Here is a 25,637-nt window from a genome sequence, read left to right on the forward strand (position 1 = left end):
CTGGCCTCAGGCAGAACACAGACAAGGAAACTAGAGTATGATCTCCAGCACTTCAAAGAAAGTTAAAAATATTTATTGAGATTCTATTAAAAAAGATCCATCGATCATGAAAACAGTGAGGGGGGACACATTAAGAGAAATTGCAATCCTTGAATAAGGCTCTACTAGCTGAAACATGTTGGATTTCTCTTAATGTGTCCCCCCTCACTGTTTTCATGATCGATGGATCTTTTTTAATAGAATCTCAATAAATATTTTTAACTTTCTTTGAAGTGCTGGAGATCATACTCTAGTTTTCTATATCCCATCAAAGACCAGATCTGCAAGGAGATTGTACTCCCTCCCTCTCCCCATTATCGCGTTTTGGGTTTTTTCTGGGTACTCCTGTTTCCTTTCACACTCCAAAAGATGTACTGATCGGGAATCTAGATTGTGATGTCTGAAAAGCGCTGTGGAATAGGATGGCATTATATAAGCAAAGCATAACTAAGAAAAAAAAACATCTGCATATGGGGCAAAGCCAAAAGTTGTGCTCTTGGGATTGGCAACCTCTGCAATATATATATATATATATATATATATATATATATATATATATATATATATATAACTACGAATGGGCAAAGTATTATATTTTGTTTTAAAACCTCACTTTAGTGCAAAAGAAGCCATTGTTTTTGTAAGTATTAGCAGATAAGTTGTGATTTGAGGCGCACACCAACCCATTGCCAGAACAAAGGAGCTAAGAATGTGTGCCTCACCTCTGTGTGAAGTAAGTGACACTTCTCTTGATATAGAGTGAGGAAAAGAAGTATTTGATACACTGCTGATGTTAGCAAATTTTCTCACCTACAAACAATGGCGTGGTCTGTAATTTATATTGTAGGTACTCTTCAACTGTGACCATCTCCACCCCCCTCAACCCTAAAAAAAAAAATCCAGAAAATCATTGTATTATTTTTAAATAATTAATATGCATTTTATGGCATGAAATAAGTATTTGATCACCTGCAAACCAGCAAGAATTCTGGCTCTCAAAGACCTGTTATTTTTTCATTAAGATGCCCTCCCACTCATTACCTATATTAATTGCACCTGTTTAAACCCGTTACCTGTATAAGACACCTGTCCACTCAATCACACTCCATCCTCTCCACCATTGCCATGACCAGAAAGTTGTTTAACGACACTAGTGACAAAATTGTTGACCTGCACAGGCTGGGATGAGCTACAGGAGAAGAAAGCACCTTGGCAACAACTGTTGGCACAATTATTAGAACATGGAAGAAACACATGATGACTTTCAATCTTATTTGGTCTGGAGTTCCATGCAAGGTCTCGCCTTGTGGGGAAAGGATGACTTTGAGAAAGGTCAGGAATCGGCCCAAAACTACATAAGACCTGGTCAATGACCTGAAGGGATCTGGGACCACAGTCTCAAAGATTACAGTTGGTGATTTAAATCCTTCAGGGCACGCATGGTCCCCCTGCTCACGCCAGCACATGTCCGGGCCCGTTTGAAGTTCGCCAATGACCATCTGAATGATGCAGAGGAAGCATGGTATAAGGTATGAGTCAGATGAGACCAAAATAGAACTTTTTGGTTTCCACTCCACTCGTTTCTAGGAAGGATGAGTACAACCTCAAGAACACTGTCCCAACCGTGAATCATGGGGGTGGAAACCTCATACTTTAGGGGTGCTTTTCTGCAAAGGGGACAGAATGACTGCACCGTATTGAAACGAGTATGGATGGGGTTATGTACCCTTTAGATTTTGGCCAACAACCCTTTCCCTCAGTAAGAGCATTGAAGATGGGTCATGGCTGGGTTTTCCAACATAATGGCTCAATACACACAGCCAGGGCAAGGAAGGAATGGCTTCATAAAAAGCATTTCAAAGTCCTAGAATGGCCTAGCAAGTCTCCAGACCTGAACCCATTTGACACTTTTTTGTGGGAGCTGAAACTCAATGTTGTCCAGCAACAGCCCCAAAACCTGAAAGATCTGCAGTAGATCTATATGGAGCAGTGGGCTAAAATCACTGCTGCCATGTGTGCATATTTGGTCAAGAACTACAGGAAACATCTGACCTCTAAGGCTATGTGCGCACGTTGTGTACTGTCCCTGCAGCGATTTGAACAGCACACGTGCGCTTCAAATCGCTGCAGAAACAGTCCGTAATGGAAAAAAAAAAGCCAATTCCATGCGCTCTGACTGCAGCTCCTCCCATAGACAGAGCGGGGGCTGCAGGCAGAGCACAGGAAAGAAGTGACATGTCAGAAAGAAGACGCCACGTGCGCACGGCTCCTGCACAATCTCTCTAGATTATGCAGGGGATGCAGGACGCATGCAGTTACGCTGCGGTGCAGATCGCAGTGTAACTGCATGTAATTACGCAACGTGCGCACATAGCCTAATTGCAAGAAAAGGTTTCTGTACCAAATATTAAGTTCTGTTTTTCTATTATGACAAATACCGTATTTTTCGCTTTATAAGACACACCGGATTATAAGACGCACCCCAAACTTAGACATAAAAAAAGGTAAAAAAAAGAAAAATGGGGTCCATCTTATAATCCGGTGTTCTCTTACCGGAGGGGGGCAGCAGTGGTGGTGAAGCGGGGTCACAGGAGGCAGCGGATTTGCTGGCAGGCACGGCGGGTCAGTGACAGCGGCGTCCGGGGTGGCAGGAGCCGGGGGATCCATGGTGGTAGGAGCCGCGGGGCCCGTGGTGGTGGCGGCGGCAGCAGCAGCGTCGGCGACGGCGGGTGAGTCATGCAGCAGGCCGCTGCTGTGAGTGTCCCAGTGTCCGCGGTCCCGGTTCGAATAATGGCGCCTGCGCAGATGGAGCTCTCATCCAAGGGCTCCATCTGCGCACGCGCCCGCTGCCACCATTTGAAACTGGGACCGCGGACAAACTGGGTAAGTTGCTGCACAGCCGCCCGCTCCGCAAGCACAGAGTGGCAGCCAGCAGGCTGGCCGCCCACCCTGCGAGCAAGCGGCCGGGTACCTGTGCTTGCGTGCGGGCGGCAGCCATCTGCTGCCCGCACACAGCACCCGGCCGCTGCCCGCACACAGCACCCGGCCGCTGCCCGCACACAGCACCCGGCCGCTACCCGCACACAACACCCGGCCGCTGCCCACACACAACACCCAGCCGCTGCCCGCACACAGCCGCCGACCGCCGCCTGCACACAGCCGCCGACCGCCGCCTGCACACAGCACCCAGCCGCCGACCGCCTCCTGGACACAGCCGCCGCCCGTACACAGCACCCAGACGCCGACCGCCGCCTGGACACGACCGCCGCCTGGACACAGCCGCCGCCCTCACACAGCACCCGACCGCCGCCTGCACACAGCACACAGCCGCTGCCCACACACAGCACCCGGCCGCTGCCCGCACACAGACGCCGCCCGCACACAGCCACGGGTACCCGGCTGCCGCCACCGCATGCAAGCACAGGTACCCGGCCGCTTGCACGCAGCCATAGGCACCCGGCCGCCCGATCACCGCACAGACAGGACCCCCAGGTACTGCTATATTCGCTTTATAAGATGCACCCCCCATTTTCCTCTCAAATTTTTGGGAGGAAAAGTGCGTCTTAGGCTATGTGCGCACTTACCGGATTTTTCGCGGATTTTGCCGCGGATTTGCTGCATGTTTCGCTGCAGAAAATGTTCATAACATCTCTGCAGTGAATCACCAGCAAATCCTATGGAGAAAAAAAATCCTGTGCGCACTGGGCGGAATTTGACAGCTGCGTGTTTTGCTGCGGAAATCCCGCAGCAAAAACAAGTGCATGTCACTTCTTTTCCGCACATCGCTGCGGGATTTCACTCCATTGACTCAATGTTAATCATGAAATCCCGCAGGGAATAACGCAGGCAGCAAATTCTGTGCGGTTCACTGCGTTTTCCTGCGTTATTCCCTGCGGTATTTCGCGGTTTACCTCCGGTAATGTGCATCACTTGCTTGCGGTTTTGCAGGGAAGTGATGTCATTACAGGAACAGGAAGTCGTGCAGAGAGTAAACACACACACAGATCACACACACACACACATCACAGACACACAGACATCACAGACATAGAACACATAGACACAGAAACATAGAACACACATAGAAAGAAAACGGAAATATAGAAAACAAAGAACGTGGGCTCCGCTGCATATTTACCTTCCAGCCGAGGTAAGCACACAGCGGCGGCCCGGTATTCTCATGCTGGGGAGGGAGAGGGGCAGGGTTAATGTCCCCCGCCTCACTCCCCCTCCCGCAGCCGAGAATATCAGCCGCAGCTGCCCCGGCACTGTCGCATGCAATATGCGACCAATACCGGCGTGTCCTCGGCTCTTCTTGCCACCGTGTAGCAGTGGTGACAAGGTAATACAAGGGTTAATGGTGATGGGGGACCACCGCCATTAACCCTAGGCTTGATCATGGCAGCGTCTATGTGACAGCTGACATGATCAACCCGTAAGTAAAGTGAAGAAAACACAGACACCAAAAATTCTTTATTTTAAATAAAACAAACAAGCCTCGTTCACCAGTTTATTAACCCCTCCCGCACCAAAGCTCCGGCGTAATCCACACAGCTCCGACTCCGGCGTCCTGCACTGCTGACATCCAGCCGCGATGTGTCACAGACACAGGCTGAATGCAGCAGACAGGAGAGGTAATTATCGGTCATTTCCCACGGCCGGTAATGTGAACTCACTGCCGACCGTGGGAAATGCAGCGATCTGTCCTCTATCTATCTATCTATCTATCCCTCTATCTGTCAGTTTATCTATCCCTCTATCTATTCTTCTGTCTATCTATCTACTCAGAATTAAATGACTTTTTTTTTTTTTTTTTTTTTTTTTCAATGTGCTTTATTGCAGTGAATGCAATAAAGCACATCCCAACCCGCACGCGGCAAAACCGCGGCAATACCGCGAACAATACCGCGGTAAAACCGCGGCAAACCGCATGCGGTTTTCGGGTGCGGTTTCCCGCGGTTTTTTACCGCGAGTGCGGTAATCTTTGAGAGGATGCGGAATTTTCTCAAGAAAATTCCATTTCCCAGTGCGCACAGAGCCTTATAAAGCGAAAAATACGGTACTTATTTTATGCAATAAAATGAAAATCAATTATTTAAAACTCATAGAATCCCCCCAAAAATCCAGAAAATTGTATTGTATCGCACCGTTTAGGTGTACCTACAATAAAAATTACACACCTTCATTCTTTGTAGGTGGGAAAACTTGCAAAATTAGCAGTGTATCAAATACTTATTCTCCTCACTGTTTTATATTTAAAGGGAACTTGTCACCAGGGTTTACCCTTATGAGCTGCGGCTACCACCAGTGAGCCCTGATATACAGCATTCCAAAATGCTGTGTATATAATAGCCACCCACTCTGTATAATGAAAAAAAACAGCTTTAAGATACTGCAGCACCTCCTCTCTTCTTGTGATCGCTGTCCTTCTGCACAGCCCCGTGTGCTTGATTTGTCCTGCTTCATTCACAGAGAGGCCTCCATTGGGCTCCTGTGCACTTGGATCTGCCCTGCTGAGGGCAGGGCAAAGTACTGTAATGCACAGGCGCGAATAAAGGTCTCCCACGCATGCACACTACAGGTACTTTGATCTGTCCTCACCAGGCCAGATCAAAGTGCGCATGCGCAAGGTCACAATGGAGGCCTCTGTGAATGCTGCAGGTTGCATTATGCACACGGGGCTGGGCAGGAGGACAGCATTCTCACCAGATGGAGGAGGCACCAGACTCGCGACCTGCAACACCCATCGGACCTGACTGACCCCTCGGTGAGTATTATAAAGCTGTTTTTTACGTTATACAGAGCGGCCTGGGCTCTTATATACAGCATGCTAGAATACTGTACATATAAGAGCCCACTGGTGGTGGCCGCAGCTCATAAGGGAAAATCCTGGTGACCAGTTCCCTTTTACAATTAGCTGTAGTACCCGGCGTTGCCAGGAATAGTAACCAAGTCACTCTCCTTATCTCCCACTCTCCTTCTCACCACCGGAATCCTATTAACTTACACATAGGTTGTCTTATACAGTGGAACCTTGGTTTACGAGAACAATCCGTTCTGGGAGTGTGCTTGTAAACAAAGTTATTCCTCTAGCAAAGCAAAATTTCCCATAGGAAATAATTGAAACTCAGACAATTCGTTCCACAACTTGTGCCATGTGCCATCCTGCTCCTCTACACATACCTGCGGACTACAAGATCCAGTAGGCCGCCCAGAGAACGGAGGGTATGGTGAGCATAGTGTGTTTTTCTGCGGACTATAAGAGCGGGTCAGAGTGCGGTGAAAGTACGGAACCGGAAATGTGTGCGGTAAGTATTTTGCTCCTACCGCAAAGATTGCTCATAAACTGAGTTACAAATTTACAGCAAGCTGCTCGTATAGCAAAATACTCACACACCAAGTTACTCGTAAACCGAGGTTCCACTGTACCAAGAATGTCCTTCGTTGCTCGTTGCCTATAGCAATCAGCGCTCTTATTAATGATCTTTAGCAAAATAAAAGCAGAGCTGTGATTGATTGCTATAGGCCACCTGAAAATATCCAGGCTGTCAAAACACCCAATATATTACTGCACACATCCAAACAGTAAGTAAGAGGGGGTAGTTTGCGAATAACTGTAAAGCGCGGGTTAAAATTTCCCCTCAACACAGTCTGATATTGCCTGAGTCAAAATAAGTGACTGGAAAATTTCGTGATTTGTAAATGCGACCGTGTGGATTCCTTTAGCGAACATACTTGTATACATATTCTGCTTTATATATTAGAAGAACCATAAATATCAAACATCTTGTAACGTTGGTAAACTTGGCTCGATGAAAGCGATGCAACCACAAGCAAATCTGACTGCATACATTTTGCCCACTGCTGCTTAGTTCTAGCAATCATTGATAGTCTATGGAACTAGTCCCACATAGATCACAACTTCTGACATGTCTCTTTTTTTAAAGGGATCCAACCCCCAGGATTTTACTGTATGAAGTATAAGCAGTGCCATACTGGCACTAGGATGCTGTATCCAGGCATACCTTTTGTTGAAAAATCAGATGCTTGTTTGCTAAAATATCTTTAATCAAATTGCAGAAATACACTAAACTTTTCATTGACGTGCATCGGGGGTGGTCCTTTTTGGGTCGGGTTCTCTGTATATGTCTCCTTCTGTGTCTTGTATTGCATGCCCCTTTTCTTTAAGTATTGCACCATGCCACCATTGCTGCTGTTGGTTTACAATACCAGACTCAGGAGGCAGAATATAACCGAAGGACCTGACCCACAAAGCCTCGGCCCACTGCACACGTCAATCAAAGTGTAGTGTATATCTGCAACTTTGACTTTAAGTTATTTTTAGCAACCAAGAATCTAATTTTTTTCAAAAAAAGCTATTCCTGGATACAGTATCCTAGTGCCAGTATGGTGCTGCCCCTACTTCATGTAGCAAAATCCTGTTGGTTGGTTCCCTTTAAGGTGTGTAAAATGACAGTGGCCTTTTAATTGTGGAGATCATGCATTTTATGGCTTTTACACATTATGAATTACTGGTGATTTATTCAATATAAATTTGTTTCAGGACTGAACAAGAGGAAAGTGAAGTGTGTATGATAAGGCGTAAGAGAGACACGTTAAAGCACTTAAGGATTCCATTTGATGCTAAAGGAATTCAAAGGTGAGAGATTGATATTTATAGATGTAGATATTTTAATCTTTTTACTATGTGTGCACAATAAGTGTTTTCTTAGAGAAAGTTAAGAAGTTTGTCTTTCTGCATCCATAATATGTTCTATTGCTGTAGCTTTGATCGCTTTTTTTCTTTCAATAATATACTTTTGTGTAAAGGAACATTTTTTTTTTTTTTTTTTTTTTTTTTTTACTCCCGGGAATGTTCATTTTTTGAATGTAAATTTTTTTTTAAAATCAGTCTTCTAGGAAAATAAATGTTTGCATTCATGCTCCTCGTGAAAAATTTCTATGAAGAGAAGAGGGAGGAAGAGCTACAGGCAGACGGGTGTTTTTGCTCCAAGTTTATTTCAAATAGATACAATTAAACCTTTTAAGTGTATTTTTTTTTTCACTTTAGGCCCCAGCTGCTATGATAGCCTATAGGCACCCCACAATTGTTTTTGCGGTGTGTTCAATAGCTTTAGACAGAAAAAAAAGAAAAATCACAGCCAGGGCTGTGGAGTCTGAGTCAGTGTCCATTTTGTTGGAGTTGGTGTAAAACGGACCAACTCCTAAGATATATAATAAATTGGGTACAGCGGTTCAATGCAGTATGTGACGAATATTTTTTCATAAGAATTTGGGAAAGAAATGTCTGTTCTGTTCCTGATCTTAGCTTTTAGTGGCGATGAATCTGTGCTGCACTTCAGCTACATGATATAAGTAATGATGTTACCATTTTACTACAGTAAATTTGTCACACATATCAGTCACGTACAGTTGAAATCAGAAGTTTCTATCCTCTCTAGAGACACACATGCATGTTTTTCTCACTATCTGATGCGAAATCAGAATAAACCTTGATCATTTTAGATCAATTAGGAACCAAAATTATTTATTTGCCAAATGCCAGCATAATGAGAGAGGATGTTTATTACTTTCTGCAAAGTCAAAGTTTACCTACACTAAGAATACTATGCTTTTGAACAATGAGACAGCCCATATGTCATGTCTTTGGAAGCATCTGATAGGTTTATTGGCAACATCTGAGTTAAAGACACACCTGTGGATGTATTTTAATGCACACCTGAAACACACTGCTTCTTTGTGTAGCATCCTGGAAAAGTCAAAAGAAATCAGCCAAGATCTCGAAAGAGAATCGTGGACTTCGACAAGTCTGGTTCAACCTTGGGTACAATTTCCAGATACCTGAAGGCGCCTCGTGCATCTATGCAAACAATTTTATGCAAATACAAACAAAATGGAATGTCCAGTCATAAAACCGCTCAAGAAGGAGATGGGTTCTGTGTATTAAAGACTAACATGCTTTGGTCAGACGTTCATATCTACCCAAGAACAAAAGCAAAAGACTTTGTGAAGCTGCTGGTGGAAGCTGGTAAGATTGTGTCATTATCCACAGTGAAACAAGTACTGTATTTACATGCGCTGAATGGCCACTAATGTTTGCAAATGCACACAGGAACAAAGACCTTAATTTTTAGAGACCTTTCCTGTGGTCTGACTAAACTAAAATTGAACTGTTTGGTCATAACGACCATCGTTACAGTTGGAGGAAAACGGGAAAAGCTTTGAAGCCTAAGAACACCATCCCAACTGTGAAACACGGTGGTGGCAGCATCATGTAGTGGGGTTGTTTTGCTGTAGGAAGGACTGGTGAACTTCACAAAATAGATGGCATCATGAAGAAAGAAGATTATGTGGCAATACTGAAGCAGCATCTAAAGAAATCAGCCAGGAACTTAAAGCTTGGGCGGAAATAAGATGGCCAAATGGACAATGACCCAAAGCATATTGCCAAACAGGTTACAAAGTGGCTTAAGGATAGAAAAGTCAATGTTTTGGAGTGGCCATCACAAACCCATGATTTCAATCCTATTGAACATTTATGGGCAAAGCTGAAAAGGCCGGTGTGAGCAAGGCGACCTACAAACGTGGTTCAGCTACACCAGTTCTGTCAGGAGGAATGTGCCCAAATTCCTACCAACTATTGTGAGAGGCTTGTGAAAGGATATCTAAAAATGTTTCTTCCAAGTCACACAGTGTAAGAGAAATGCTACTAAATACTAATGACATGGAGGGAAACTTCACTGTGCAGAAAGTAATAAAAATGCCTTGAAACCTTCTCTGGCTCTCATTCTGACATTTAGCAAAGGAATAAATTTGGTAATCCTAATTGACCTGACATGGGAAAGGTTTAATCTGATTTCATGTCAGATAGTGAGAAAAATATGCATATGTGTCATTATAGACAGTGGATGGAAACTTCTGGTTTCAACTGTATAGGGAGTCTCAGCCATGGAGTCAGAATCAGAGAAATTGAGGTGTTGGAAATTTGACTTAGACTCCACAGTCCTGGTCACAGCAGCATCTGAGAGGGGGGAAAATTAGTAACGGTCTGAGAGGGCGGAGAATGTGGGCTATAGAAAACCACATGAAGAGGAAACTGGTCCTATATTAGGACCAATGACACACATGAAAGCATGTAAAGGCTGCAACACACTGGATACACAGAGCCCACATCCAGCCTGTATTACTGGATGGGACAACAGAAAAATCTGTATATTGTGGTCGAAAAATAAGTGAAGATTGTTGCAGAAAGCTACATGGCTAGAAAATATATATATATATATATATATATATATATATATATATATTTGCCTCTGTCTGTCTGTCTTGCTCCAAAATTGTGTCCTTACGGTGACACAAAGCTGATTGGCCGCTGGGCTCGCCATGGCCCCGCCCCCCCGCACGGATTGGCCGCTCGGCTCCGCCCCCCCACGGATTGGTCGCTCGCCTCGGCCTGGCCCTGCCCTCCGCATGGATTGGCCGCTCGCCCTGGCCCTCCGCACGCATCGCCAGACATAACCTTGCGCTGCTGGGATCGTGACGGAGCCGGTTTACGCTGGTAACCATTATACACATCGGGTAACTGAGGTCCCTTAGTTACCCGATGTGTATCATAGTTACCAGTGTACACCGGCTCCGTCACGATCCCAGCAGCAACAGACATACCCTTGCGATGCTGGGATCGTGACTGAGCCGGTGAACGCTGGTAACCATTATACACATCGGGTAACTGAGGTCCCTTAGTTACCCGATGTGTATCATAGTTACCAGCGTATACCGGCTCCCGCTACACATGTGCAGGGAGCCGGCATTATACTGCTCTCCCCCCAGGACTACGCCTCCTATTATAGTCCTCCTATTATACTCCTCTCTGAGTATAATAGGAGAACTATTATAGCATGGGGGATGGAGCACGATGGGGTGCGCAGCATGGGGGATGTAGCACGATGGGGGTGCGCAGCATGGGGGATGTAGCATGATGGGGGGGTGCGCAGCATGGGGGATGGGGCACGATGGGGGGTGCGCAGCATGGGGGATGGAGCACGATGGGAGGTGCACACCTCCCCCCAACACACACACACAACACACCACACACACTGAGAACCACAAACACCGCCATACACAGACACCCACACACACAGACAACGCCGCACACACACAGCACCCAACACACAAACACCGCTGCATACATAAACGCACATACCGCACAACACACACATTGCACAAAACATACCTCCCCCCCCAAAACACACCACACCCACACAAACTGCGCAACACACACACAACACGCTACAGACACACAGCGCTCCACAAACAACGCAACACACTTACAACACCGCTCTCACCCCCCGCCACACCCAGACAACACCCAGAACATGTACAGCCCCTACACAAACACTTGGTAACTACAGACAACTATATATATATATATATATATATATATATATATATATATATATATATATATATATATATATATATATATATATATATATATATATATATATATATATATATATATATATATATATATATATATATATATATATATAAATACAAAAATCATACATGAACTACACACTACGTAAATTCTAGAATACCCGATGCGTAGAATCGGGCCACCTTCTAGTATATATAATATATATATATATATATATATATAGAATATATATATTTTCTAGCCAGGGCATTGTTTGTCTTCTTATAATTGCATATTGTGTTTTTATTTTTAGTGTCATTTAGCAATTTGTTGAATTTACTAACAAAAAGAGACTGGTTATTTTTCAAGATTTCAAAATAAAGGACCTATTCTTATGTATATTAGGTTCTGCAATCTATATCCATCCACTAAAGAAGCTGAAAACAGCTGGTGAAATATCGATGACTGACTGGTCATCAGTTTTCAAGATCAGAAGCCTGGACAATCTATTTAAACAAAGTCTATTAAACCTGCATTTACGCTGGCTGATTTATCTTGAGCGCACGTTCCTAAGAACGCAAACAAGCTACCAATCACCCAACAAATGAGTCTAAAGGTACCGTCACACCTAGTGAGATCGCAGCTGAGCCACGGTTTCTGTGACGCAGTAGCGATCCCGTTAGCGATCTCGTTATGTGTGACACCTACCAGCGATCAGGCCCCTGCTGTGAGATCTCTAGTCGTTGCAAAATGGTCCAGACCATTTTCTTCAAAGGCGATGTCCTGCTGGGCAGGATGCATTGCTGTGTTTGACACTGTGTGACAGGGTCACAGTGACTGCTGAGATCGTTATACAGGTCGCTACTGCGACCTGTATTGTTCCTGCATCGCTGGTAAGATCTGACTGTGTGACATCTCACCTGCGACCTCCCAGCGACTTACCTGCGATCCCTATCAGGTCGCATCGTTTTCGGGATCGCTGGTAAGTCGTGTGTGACTGGGCCTTAACTCTTCAGAATCATTGTTCTCTGCCACACATTGTCCTGTGTAAATGGGGCGTGAGCTGAGTGGAACTATGACACCCATGCCACAGAAAAATCTTTAAACAGTTGATCTTTGTTTTGGAAGCCTGTCTGTAGCCTGTCTAAACAGCCTGCTATGTAGCCAATCAGCAGTCAGTTGTGTGGGTTGGCTAGAGAAAATGAGCATTAAAGGGAACATCCCTCAGCTAGCTTTTTCCTACATGTCATATGTACACACAGTTCCTGTGCGTACATGGTGAGAGAAACTGAATCAGCTGGAGCAGTGTGGGAAGTAGCTGGCTGGAGGCAGCGCTGGACAGTGCACGCTTCTCCCTATGGTCCACGGATCCTCAAACTAATGTTTCTGAAGTTGTTTCTCTGCAACTGTGCAGCCAGGCTGATTCATGCTGGTTTGAATCTGTCACCAGATTTTTGCTGCCCATCTGAGAGCAGTATAATGTAGGGGCAGAGACCATGATTCCAGCTATGTCACTTTCAACTCTGCTTGCTGTAGCTTTGGTAATCTCACTCAGTGGACTAGTAAAACCTGTGGAATTGTAGTCCTTGCTATGAGTTGTCTATCCCCTTAGACTAGCATCATTTCAGTTTTCTGTCATCACTGTAGATGAGCAGAAAGCCGTTTGTTATACAGAGCTCATCATTCTGAGGACTGGTGAGTTGTCAGCAGAGCAGAACATTAATATATAAATACTACAGTAAGCAGCCTACTTGGAGACATTGCTGCAATCAAGGTTTTTCTCCTATATTATCCTGCTCTGATGGGACAGTGAAAACCTGGTGAAAGATTCCCATTTAGAAGATTTTTTTTTTTCCAACAAATGGTTAATGCTGCCATTAATATCAGTGTTCTTACTTCCTTTTGTCATTTGTTTGCATAAAGTGCAGTTTCATTGCTGCAAGCACCATATTGAAATTCTATGTATAGTCTGTGTATTGGGGGTTTTACCTTTTATAAATTGTTGTCTTCTAGCATTTCCACTGTACCTGCTGAAATACTTATCCATCCACCAACGCTTTTGGATGAATATATCTTCCCTTTAAGTCCTACTCCGTTTAGGAGCCAAGGTAACTATATTGGAAACTTCATAGTTATTTTCTCAGAAGTTGACATAATGGCATTTACTTGTGAATTAAACCAATACTCATATAAGCATTACTTTCCTTTAAAAGCATATTTACGTGCATCCCCGACTATCTTTGGCTGCAGGGATGATATCATGACATTGCAAGTAATCTCATTTTGTATGGGAAAAATGCATAGCCATTCCCACTGCTGCAGGTTTTCCAGTCGTTATAAAACAGCGTAGTTGTAACTCAACATCCAGAGATAGCAGTAGTCCCATTATCCTTATGAAATAAGGCCAATTCATGTGTGGCCAGACTTTCTGAAACACTATATTTTTAAAATCTAATTTAAATCATTGTTTTATAGATGAAGTGGCAGTCAAACTTTAAGTTCCTGGCATGCCTAGTAGCACGGTTCGACTGCTTGGAAAGGAACATGATGTTTTTATCCTAAACAGCAAGCTCGCACAAGTGATCATGAGATCTCAGTGCTGGGAATATGAGGCTGAGGGCCCTTGATCCAGATGAACTGAGGAGGAGCAGGAGCTGCTGTCCGTGGGTGCAGTTAATAGATGGAGGACACATGGGATCAATAAGTCCCGTAAAAAACTTGACTCTTCGCTACTGATACCATGAGTCGCCCATCTATAGTGTGGGAAATAAGTATTTGATCCCTTGCTGATTTTGTAAGTTTGCCCACTGACTAAGACATGAACAGTGTATAATTTTTAAAGGTAGGTTAATTTTAACAGTGAGAGATAAAACAGCCAAAATAAAATCCAGAAAATCACATAGTATAATTTATATATATTTATTTTCATTTTGCAGAGAAATAAGTAGTTGATTCCTCTGGCAAACAAGACTTAATACTTGGCAAAACCCTTGTTGGCAAGCACAGCAGTCAGATGTTTTTTGTAGTTTATGAATAGATTTGTGCACATGTCAGAATTTTGGTCCACTCCTCTTTGCAGATCATCTCTAAATCATTAAGGTTTTGAGGCTGTCGCTTGGCAATTCGGAGCTTCAGCTCTCTTCATAAATTTTCTATGGGATTGAGGTCAGGAAACTGGCTAGGCCACTCCATGACCTTAATGTGTTTATTTTTGAGCCACTCCTTTGTTGCCTTGGCTGTATGTTTTGGGCCATTGTCGTGCTGGAAGACCCAGCCACGAGCCATTTTTAATGTCCTGGCGGAGGGAAGGAGGTACATGGCTCCATCAATCGTCCCATTGATGTGGTGAAGTAGTCCTATTCCCTTAGCAGAGAAACACAACATAATATTTCCACCTCCATGCTTGACACTGGAGACGTGTTCTTTGGCTCATAGACAACTCAACTCACCATGTTTGGAGGAAGAGATGCTAAGGCCAAAGAGCTCAATTTTTGTCTCATCTGACCACAGCACCTTCTCCCAATCACTCTCAGAATCTTCCAGGTGTTCACTGGCAAAGTTCAGACGGGCCTGCACATGTGCCTTTAGAGCATTAGGACTTTGCGGGCACTGCAGAATTTTAAGTCATTACCGCGTAATGTGTTACCAATGGATTTCTTGGTGACAAAGGTGCCAGCGGCCTTGAGATCATTGACAAGTTACCCCCGTGTAGTTTTAGGCTGATCTCTCACCTTCCTCATGATCTTGGATACCCCACGAGGTAAGATTTTGCATGGTGCCCCTGATATGCCTCCTGTATTGTAATTAATTTAACCACAGGTCCTTAAACACTTCTTCTCTGGTGAACTCCGTCCATTATGTTCACATGATCCTGCATAGACAACTCCTAACATTGCTGAGCTCCACCCCATCCGTCACAGGTTCTGCACACCACTTCTCAAATTATGAGCTCTGGAGATCAGCAGAGGAGAAATGGTAGTGCAGGACTTTTGTGATGTTACGATCATGTGACTAATGGGCGGAGCTCAGCATTGTTAGAAGTGGTCTATGCAGGATTTGTGATGTCACGATCATGTGATCGTAATGGGCAGAGCTTAGCAAAGTAGTGTGTTTGAAGTACCTGTGGTGTAATTACAATGCCCCTATGACTGATATGACTGAAAACAAAGGTATTAACTGCATTCACCTAATTATATAAACGTTTTTATTAAGAAAAATACAATGAATCATTTATTTTAATTTTTTATACCATGTTAGTGATGTACATTGCATCATGTAAAACTGTAAAACATTAGGGACGGTTAATATAAAAAAAATGACAGGTTCCCTTTTAATGTTCTCTTTTCCAATTAACAATGCACGGGGGGGAATCAAAACCATATTTGGTGTGACCACCCTTTGCGGTCAAAGCTGCATTCATTCTTCTAAGTATACTAGAACCAAAGTTTTTGAAGGAACTTGGCAGAGAGGTTGTACCAAACGTTTTGTAGAACTGACTCCATATTTGTGAACATAGGCTTGCAAAAATTCCTCATGTAATCAGAGACCAACTCTGATGTAGAGATCGAGATTCTTTGGAGGCCATTATCCTCATATGAGGACTCCTGGTCTTTACTAAGAGTTTTTAAAGAGAGTTTGTTAGCAGATTTGTCCTCTAGAAGCTGCGGCCACCACTAGTAAGCCCTTATATACAGCATTCTAGAATGCCAATCTGTATTATACTCACCTGTGGTGTGGTGCGGTCTGGTCCAATGAGTGTCGCTTGTTTCAGTCCGCTTCCTCCTTTCTTCTTGCAATCTATTTCATCCATACAGAGGCCTCCATTGTGCTCTTGCGCACGCACACTTCTTTCTGCCCTGCTGTGGCCAGAGCAAAGCACTGTAATGCGCAGGTGCAGCAAAGGTCAAAGAATGTATGCACACTACAATACTTTGATCTGCTTTCAGCAGGGCAGAGAGAAGTGCGCAGGAACACTGTGGAGGGCTCTGTATAGCTAACGTAGGACTCTTCATCTACATCGAGCAAGGAAGGAAGAGGGTGATCGCAAGAAGGAGGCACCGGATCAAAATCTGCGACACCCATTAGACCGGACCGCCCCACAATTGAGTATAAGATGTTTTTTACGTTATACAGATTGGCCTGGACAATTCTAAAATGCCGCATATAAGGGCTTACTACTTACTAGGGGTTGCTGCATCATAGGGGACAAATCTGGTGACAGGTTGCCTTTAATGACATTGGCTGTATATTTTAGGGTGGTTCTCCTGCTGCAAAATTAAATGTGGTGCCAAATGTTGTTGCATGATGGATAAATATCTGCTTCTATTTCTTAACGTTGATGGCACCATTTATCCTGACCAAATCCCTAGCTTTTTTGTTGAAATGCAGCCACAATCTTGCATGAAAACTGCAGACAATCATTCTTCTGCTCTCCAGGCCTTAGTAATAATTTTAGCTCTTCAGTACGGAGCACTTGCTGTTATTTTTATGCACCCCAGTCCTTATATTTTTGTTATTAATTGAGTCACTTGTTCTTATTTCTATGTCAAAAGTACAGGGTGGGCCATTTATATGGATACACCTAAATAAAATGGGAATGGTTGGTGATATTAACTTCCTGTTTGTGGCTCATTAGTATAAGGGAGGGGGGAAACTTTTCAAGATGAGTGGTGACCGTGGCGGCCATTTTGAAGTCAGCCATTTTGAATCCAACTTTATTTTTTCCAATGGGAAGAGTTATGTAACACATCAAACCTATTGAGAATTTCACAAGAAAACAATGGTGTGCTTGGTTTTAACATAACTTTATTCGTTCATTAGTTAGTTTACAATTTTATGACCACTTATAAAATGTGTTCAAAGTGCCGCCCATTGTGTTGGATTAAATACAACCTATTAGAGACGGCACAACCCAAATCAAAGTTGAAACGTGCTACCACTCATATATAAATAGACAAATGGAACACAACATTTATGGGAAATAGGACACAGCTTGACCATAAATACACTGGAAATCCAGAATTTAAATGGACGACAGCAAAACACTTGCTGTATGCAAAAAGTGAACAAGTTTTTTTAAGTGCAGAATGTTAAAACACCATTAAAAAATGGGATTGTAAAAGAGGTAATGTGGATGCACGTGCCCGTCCCACACGCGTTACGCCACCGAATGTGGTTTCATCAGGGGTGTACCTCTTTTACAATACAGACCATGTTTATTGTATTGCAGGCTTTCCTTGTCCTGTACATTTCTACCATGATTGGAATATACTGTATATCATTAAGTAGTTGCACGTTTTGGCTGTATATAGTTGATAGCCAGTATTGCCTACTCTTTGTTATTGAGGTATTAGTGTGTATGTACTTTTTTTTTTTTTTTTTTTTTTTCTTTCAGTCCTTCCCATTTTTTAATGGTGTTTTAACATTATGCACTTATTAAACTTGTTCACTTTTTTCATACAGCAAGTGTTTTGTTGTCATCCATTTAAATTCTGGATTTCCATTCTGTTGGTTTTTCAATGCAACACTCTTCTCCCACTATTGACACACTGATAGCAACATTGCAGAAGAAATGCTAGCACAGGCTTCCAGTATTCGTTGTTTCAGATGCTGCTCATCTTGTATCTCCACATCATGGACAACTGCCTTCAGATGACCCCAAAGATAAGTCTAAGGGGGTCAGATCAGGAGACCTTGGTGGCCATTCAACTGGCTCACGATGACCTATCCACTTACCAGGACATTGTTCGTGTAGGAAAGCTCGGACCTGACACCCATAATGTGGTGGTGCACCAAACAGGAAGTTGATATCGCCAACCATTCCCATTTTATTTAGGTGTATCCATATAAATGGCCCACCCTATATAACTTTTTTGATGTAATGTTTCCACAAAGATCCTGTCTGGCAGGACATCTCTGAACAGTAGATGAGTGTAGCTAGACCACACTGGTAGCTACTAGTGATGGGCAGTCCGGCTCTTTTTGGTGATCCGGCTCACATGTCTGCACTCACTAAAAACAGCTTGATCTTTTCGATGCTAAATGGATCCCTATGAAATGTGTTCACCCCAGGTGAACATATATTTTAAGATTGTCAACACAGCTAAAACCCCACCCACCTGCTGCTAAACCACACCCACTTGCAATAAGCCAATTCAATTGTTGAGTGGGCGGGGTTTTGTTCACTGATCACCGGATGTTAACACCCAGTAAAGATGCTTTCACACATCCGATGGTTTTTGTCGTCAGGCACAATCCGGCAATTTGCGGAAAAAACAGATCCGGTGTCTGTTGCCGCCGGATCCATTTTTTTCGTCATTGACTTGTATTGGCGCCGGATTGTGCCGCAACTCATCGCGTTTCATCCGTGTGCACTGGATCCGGCGAAATTTCTGTGTCTGGCTGTCGGAAAGGACGCACAAGGGAACGTTTTTTTTGTCACCGGTAAAAAAACGCGGCGTGTTGTAAAACAGTGTATGGGCACCAAATCCATTGTAATGCAGCAAATAAAACGCATTCCACCAACATATCCTTCTTCTTTTTTTTTTTTTTTTTTTTTTTTAACAGCTTGCTCAGATGTGTAAATTCCTTCTGGTTAGAAAATGTCGGTCTCTCTGTCAGTCTCTCTCTCTTGGTCGGTCTCTCATACTCTCCAATCACTGGCGCATCTCTGCACAGCTTTCACACTGCTCCGGCGGCTTCTCCTACTTTGAAAATTCCGGACGCTCCTTATTCCATCTCGTATTCACTACTTTCACCGCCCACTGCGCACCTATGATTGGTTGCAGTCAGTTAAGCCCCCACACTAAAGGGGGCTTTACACGCTACAATATCGTTAATGTTTTATCGTCGGGGTCACGTTGTTAGTGACGCACATCCGGCGTCATTAACGATATCGCAGCGTGTGACACGTACCAGCGACTTTAAGCGACCTCAAAAATGGTGAAAATCGTTCACCATGGAGAGGTCGTCCCAAACTTAAAAATCGGTAAGGGTTGTTTTTCGTTGTTGTTCGTCGCTCCTGCGGCAGCACACATCGCTGTGTGTGACACCGCAGAAGCGAGGAACGTCTCCTTACCTGCCGCCGGCCACAATGCGGAAGGAAGAGGTGGGCGGGATGTTTAAATCACGCTCAGCTCCGCCCCTCCACTTTGATTGGCCGGCCGCTTAGTGACGTCCCCCTTGAAGGAGGGATTATTCGGCAGTCACAGCGACTCCGCCAACCAGATAAGTGCGTGTGATGCTGCTGTAGCGATAATGTTCGCTACGGCAGCGATCACACACAATCGCAGGAACGACGGGGGTGGGTGCTTTTGCATACGATATCGCTAGCAATTGCTAACAATATCGTAGCGTGTAAAGCCACCTTTACTGATGGCTGTCTCACTGCAACCAATCACAGCTGCTGGTGGGCGGGTCTTTATCTTGCAGTAAAATAAAAAATTGCGTGCGGTCCCCCCAATTTTGATACCAGCCAAGGTAAAGCCACACGGCTATTGGCTGGTATTCTCAGGATGGGGAGCCCCACGTTGTGGGGAGCCCCCAGCCTAAAAATATCAGCCAGCAGCCGCCCGGAAATACCGCATCCATTAGATGCGACAGTCCCGGGACTCTACCTGGCTCATCCCGAATTGCCCTGGTGCGGTAACAATCTGGGTAATGAGCTAATGGCATCCCATAGCTGCCACTAAGTCCTAGCTTAGTGATGGCAGGTGTCTGTGTTTTATTTACTTTCACTACAGTTTAGTGATGTGGGGGGGTGCCTCAGACACCGAAAAATCCTTTATTTGAAATAATAGACAAAAAACACTCTCTTTCACCACTTTATTAATCCCTAAATACTTCTCCAGGTCCGGCGTAATCCACACGAGGTCCCACGACGCTTTCAGCTCTGCTACATCGGAAGCTTACAGGAGTGACCTTAGAGCACTGGCGCTCGCTGTGAGCTCCACGGAGCAACTGAAGTGAGTCGCGCTATCAGCGGTGACGTCACTCAGGTTACCCACGGCCACAGCTGGATTCTGCCAGGTACAAACTGCTACAACGGATCCGTTTTTTTACCGGATCCGTCGCATCAGTTTTACCACAATCTGCGACGGATCCGTTGCATCAGGCTCAAACCGGATTGTGCCGGACAGCAAAAACCGGATGTGTGAAAGCTCCCTTAGAGCCATGAAGACAATTTAGTGGCTCTCACTGGGTGTCTCATCCAGTCGTTCACAGCAGGGAGCCAGTTATTTTGTATCGGTCGCAACCAACACCTCACTAGTTGCTACCAGGAGTAAGCTGATGGCATTGCTGGACATATGAGTCTGATGGAAAATAAGTATGATGTGACTTACATCTCCTGTGCGCACTGAATCAAGGGTTCAGTGTTGCTTTTTCTTGATGTAGTGACCTCTGCCTGTGAGATACTTTGCTGATACAGTCAGTCTTGTTGTGCTCATATTTGCCATGGAGTATGACCTGTGACGTGAAACTGTCTCCCACAACATCCTCTTGTGTTCATCCTATTTATGAATGATGATTATCAGTTTTTTTTATATCTGTTTGATATAATTGGGAACTTATACACCTGACTATAATCCTACAAAATCTGACTTTGTACAACTGTACCTAGAACAAGTGATGCTGCTTTGAAGTTAAAGGCTGGTCACCAAATATTGATTTCATTATTTATTTTTTTTCATCCACTTTTATTTTTATTAAATTACAACTATTAACACTTATATATTTGAAAATGTATGCATTTAATTTTATAGCAATTTTGGGGATTTTGCGATGTGCTAGTTAGTGATTGACGTAATCACTTCAATTTGTAAAATTAACCCCTTCCTGCAACTGCTTTTCTTAAGCTTTTTCGAAAAGCCATAATTTTGATGTTTTTCTGTCAACATGATGTAAGGGCTTGTTTGTTGCAGAAAGAGTTGTATTGTTCAATACCATTTATTTTACCATATAATGTACTAGAAAAAGTGCAGTAAAATGAAGAAAAAAAAAATGTTTATCTTGTTTTTTATGTTTTGCTCTTGCGGCATTCATTTGTGAGGTAAAAATGACATGGTGCCATGATTCGTTGGGTCAGTGTGGTTATGATGATGGCAAACTTAAGTGTTTTTCTTTTTGCTTTTGTTGTTTTTTTTTTTTAAATATAGTACACACTGTCACCATTTTCTGAGAGCCATAACTCTTTAATTCTTCTGTTAAAGTTGTACAAGGGGCTGTTTTCTGCTTGTCTAGCTGCCATTTTTATTTATACTATTTTGGGTTAAATATAATTTTTATCACTTTTTTTTATTATTATTACTACATTTCGTGGGGTGGTGCAGTGACTGAAAATTTACAATTCTAGCATTTTTTTTCTCTCCCTGCATTATGGCACATATTGTATGGTGCACATGGGGTTAAGTAACTTTTAGGTTTTATAGATCAGTCTTGTTATGGACATGATAGGGCCTGATTCATCAATACTAGTGTTTTGTATGCTTGCCTTTAGAAACTGTGTTCTGCATTAAGATGCAGCCAATTCATTGAGGTGTGTGCTTCTTAATGAATTTGGAATATATCAACCACCATTTCCAGTTTTTAGCTTTTTCAAACATTATTTTGCCGACTCTTATCAGAATACATAAATACAAGAAAAATGAGTCTTTAACGCAACGAGGTAATTTTTACAAAAGTATCAAAATATTTTATTTAAGATCTAAAACACACATAATAAACAGCACATGCAGGGTCTTCAAGTGATGCAAAAAACCTGAAAAAACAGGTCCTCGCCATGGACTAAATAAATAAGTACCTAGTGGTGCATAATATATTAGGGTTTTGGTAGGCTGCTTTCACACTACGTTTTTTAACATGCGTCATGAACTTTTTTTGCTGCAAAAGCAGATCCTGCTTTTACAGCAAAAGAACGCATGCAAACGCCTGTTATTTCGCAGGATCCTGTCACTTTAAGTTTATGGGCGGGCATTGGAGTCATGTGATCGAGAGTGAGGGGAACTGAACGTGAGACTGGGAGCTGGCTTCTGACAGCTGTGGAGGCTGGTAACCAAGGTAAACATCGGGTAACTTGATTGGATACCCAATATTTACATTGGTTACGAGTGTCTGCAGCTGCTAGGAGCCGGGCTGCCTGCACACGTTACCAAGTTAAACATTGGGTAACGAAGACCGCGGTTACCCGATATTTACATTGGTTACGAGCGTCGGCAGGGAGGGAGAGGGAGGGGGAGAGAGGGAGGGGCAGTGAGACAGGGAGGGAGAGTGAGACAGAGAGGGAGAGAGGGAGGTGGGGAGAGAGACAGACAGAGAGGGAGGTGGAGAGAAGGACTGATCACGCGAGGCTGGTGTCTGGGCATGCTCAGTAGAGTAAGCAGGATCCTGTCTATCAGCATGCCAGCGTTCACATGCGTTTGCATGCAGTATAGTCAGGATCCAGCAATTTGCAGTATTTGGACGCAGCTCAAAAGCGCTACAAGTAGCATTTTTGAAAAAATGAAAAAACTGTAAGTCGCTGGATCCTCACTATAACGCACGCAAACGCAGGTGAACGCATGTTGACGCGAGTCCATTACAAATGCATTGAAATGAAAACGCATTTGCACTGGATCCGTTTTTGCGTTATAAAAAAGTTCATCACGGATGTTAAAAAAACGTAGTGTGAAAGCAGCCTTAGTCTGACTTGACTACACAATCTTTACTCACAAAGTTGGTGAATAGATGACAGTATTGGCTCATAATTTAACAGTAGATTCGTACATAATAATTATATGGCATTCAATGAACCATGGTGATTTAACAGTGGAACTGAATTTGGTGCATCTTTCAACTTCCTTGTGACACCTCCAGAGATCTTACTCCAGATAGGGACTGGAGTACATTTCTGGTGTTACTTATATCACTTTAATTCCTAATTTATACCATCGGTCTGGTGCACTTGGTCTAAAAGTTGGCAGAATCGGCCAATGCCAGTAGTGGTATAAAACATGCCAAAGGCTCGTAAATGTTTGTACACCACCTAGTTGCTAAAACAAATTGATTATTTGTGTGTGTTTTCTTTTATTTGTGCCTTTTCATTTTGAAGAGCTGATTCAAATTAGTGTGCGTGGAGATATATATATCTTACACAAAATACAAATAACTTTGTAGTTTAAAACTTAAAACATTCTCTACATTCTCAAAAAGGAGGTTTTTGGGTTTTTTTTTTATATTTTATAGTATACAGCTCATTGTCTAAGTTAACAGCCGCCATGCAGCCCCAAGTCTGGGCTATTATCTTGGCAAGGAGCATGCACTTGCAAGTTCTGGGCTTTACAGCTTGCCTTTCTGAAGCTGGATGGATTAGATCTGACCAGCTCCCTTTTTGCTTCTTACAAGCCTCAACCAGCAGCCTAGGAGAGACCACAGTTCGGACCATCAGCACAACCATGCTTTTGGTCTGGACTGTCGATCTTTAGAAGCGTACCACCTCACAGAGTGGCTGGAAGCCAGGGGAAATGTGCTGCTAAAGCTTCACGTCGAGAGAAAACCCATTCAGTCCCCTAACTCATATTTCTGATCGCTTCTTTTCTATACAGCAGTATTGTGATAAATGGGTAAAATCACTGTCTCCTATGAGTCTGCACAGGAGTACCAATATTGCAGCGATCAGGGTCTTCAGCAGGCCCTCAGCAACCCATTCGCACTCCTCTTAGAAATTGATAGCGCTTATATTAACACCTTGCGTTCCATTCACTGTTATATGGAGATACTCGCTATGGGTTAACTCTGAATACAATTATGCCAAACCATACTTGACAGTTATTTTGACAATGTATATTATAATGTATACACAAACATTAAAAAGGAAATATATACATAGTTTACATTTTATAATATTTGAAAAATTATAGTCATAAGGCACTGTAAATAGTATAAAAAAACTGTAGCTACAGTATATTGCAAAAGTGAGTACAACCTTCACATGTTTGTATATATTTTATATCTTTTCAACACTGAAGATATGACACTTTGATACAATGTATGTAAAGTAGTCAGAGTACTGGTTGTATAAAAATGTTATATAATTTATACAATGTGATTTTCTGGATTTTATTTTGGATATTCTGTCTCACTGTTAAAATTAACCTGCCCTTAATATACTGTTCATGTCTTTGTCACTGGGCAAACTTACAGCAAGGGATCAAATTATTACCCCCAACTGTACAGTGGTTGTGTTGCACAGTATCACACACACGAGAGGATTTGAAACAGGTGCTAAGCAGGCCGTATCGCACATGATGGCTTAGATCAGGAGTGGGGAACCTTTTTTCTGTCGGGGACCATTTGGACTTTTCTACTAACCTTCGGGGGCCGCAAAAATTAGGTTGAAAATTACCCTAATATTTCTGGTTATACAATTAATAAACTCACCCCTGCTGTGGTGGCTGTAGCTGCTTCTCTTTGCTGCGGCTGTGATGTTTGGCGATATTGATCATGTTGCTTCTCAGAACTGCTTCTCCAGGTTTGTCTCCGTGTGGAGCGCAGTCAGCAGATTGGTAAATCATACACATCACATAGACGCTGGAGGTAACTACATCACAGGAGATTCTGGGGGCATATATACAGCACAGGAGATGCTGAGGGCATATATACAGCACAGGAGATGCTGAGGGCATATATACAGCACAGGAGATGCTGGGGCCATATATACAGCAAAGGACGTGCTGGAGGCATACATACAGCACAGGAGGTGCTGAGGACATACATACAGCACAGGATGAGCTGGGGACATACAGTATAAACAGCACAGGAGGGGCTGGGGGCATATATACATCCCAGGAGGGGCTGGGGCTCAGACATCATCCGTGCATGGACAGCACTGGCAGTGACACGAGCCACACTAGAAGGGCATAAACAGGACTGGGGGACATGGACAGAACTGAGGGAGCACAGACGCCACCAGGAAGCATAGACAGCATGGGGGGGCGGACAACCCTGGCAGTGGCACAAACAGCACTGGCTGTGGCACAAACAGGACTGGGGGACATGGACATTGCTGAGGGAGCACAGACATCACCAAGGAGGCACGGACAGCACTGGGGGGGTGGCACACAGCACTGGGATGGTGGCACACTGCATCGGAAGGCATGTACAGCAGGAGGGAAGCCGGTAAACC

The 25,637-nt window shown here is 43.6% G+C and overlaps 1 protein-coding gene across 1 annotated transcript in view; it reads left to right on the top strand.

Moving 5' to 3' along the window:
* The window catches only part of SCAF11 (SR-related CTD associated factor 11), a 191,804-nt gene that overhangs the window by 126,953 nt on the left and 39,214 nt on the right, over positions 1 to 25,637 (top strand). The window contains exons 9-10 of the mRNA XM_075344961.1: positions 7,604 to 7,699; positions 13,493 to 13,587. Coding sequence (XP_075201076.1) covers positions 7,604 to 7,699; positions 13,493 to 13,587 — 191 coding nt within the window. The remainder of the gene's footprint in view (positions 1 to 7,603; positions 7,700 to 13,492; positions 13,588 to 25,637) is intronic.

Source organism: Anomaloglossus baeobatrachus, chromosome 4, assembly GCF_048569485.1.
Source record: "Anomaloglossus baeobatrachus isolate aAnoBae1 chromosome 4, aAnoBae1.hap1, whole genome shotgun sequence".
Classification (NCBI taxonomy): Eukaryota; Metazoa; Chordata; class Amphibia; order Anura; family Aromobatidae; genus Anomaloglossus; species Anomaloglossus baeobatrachus.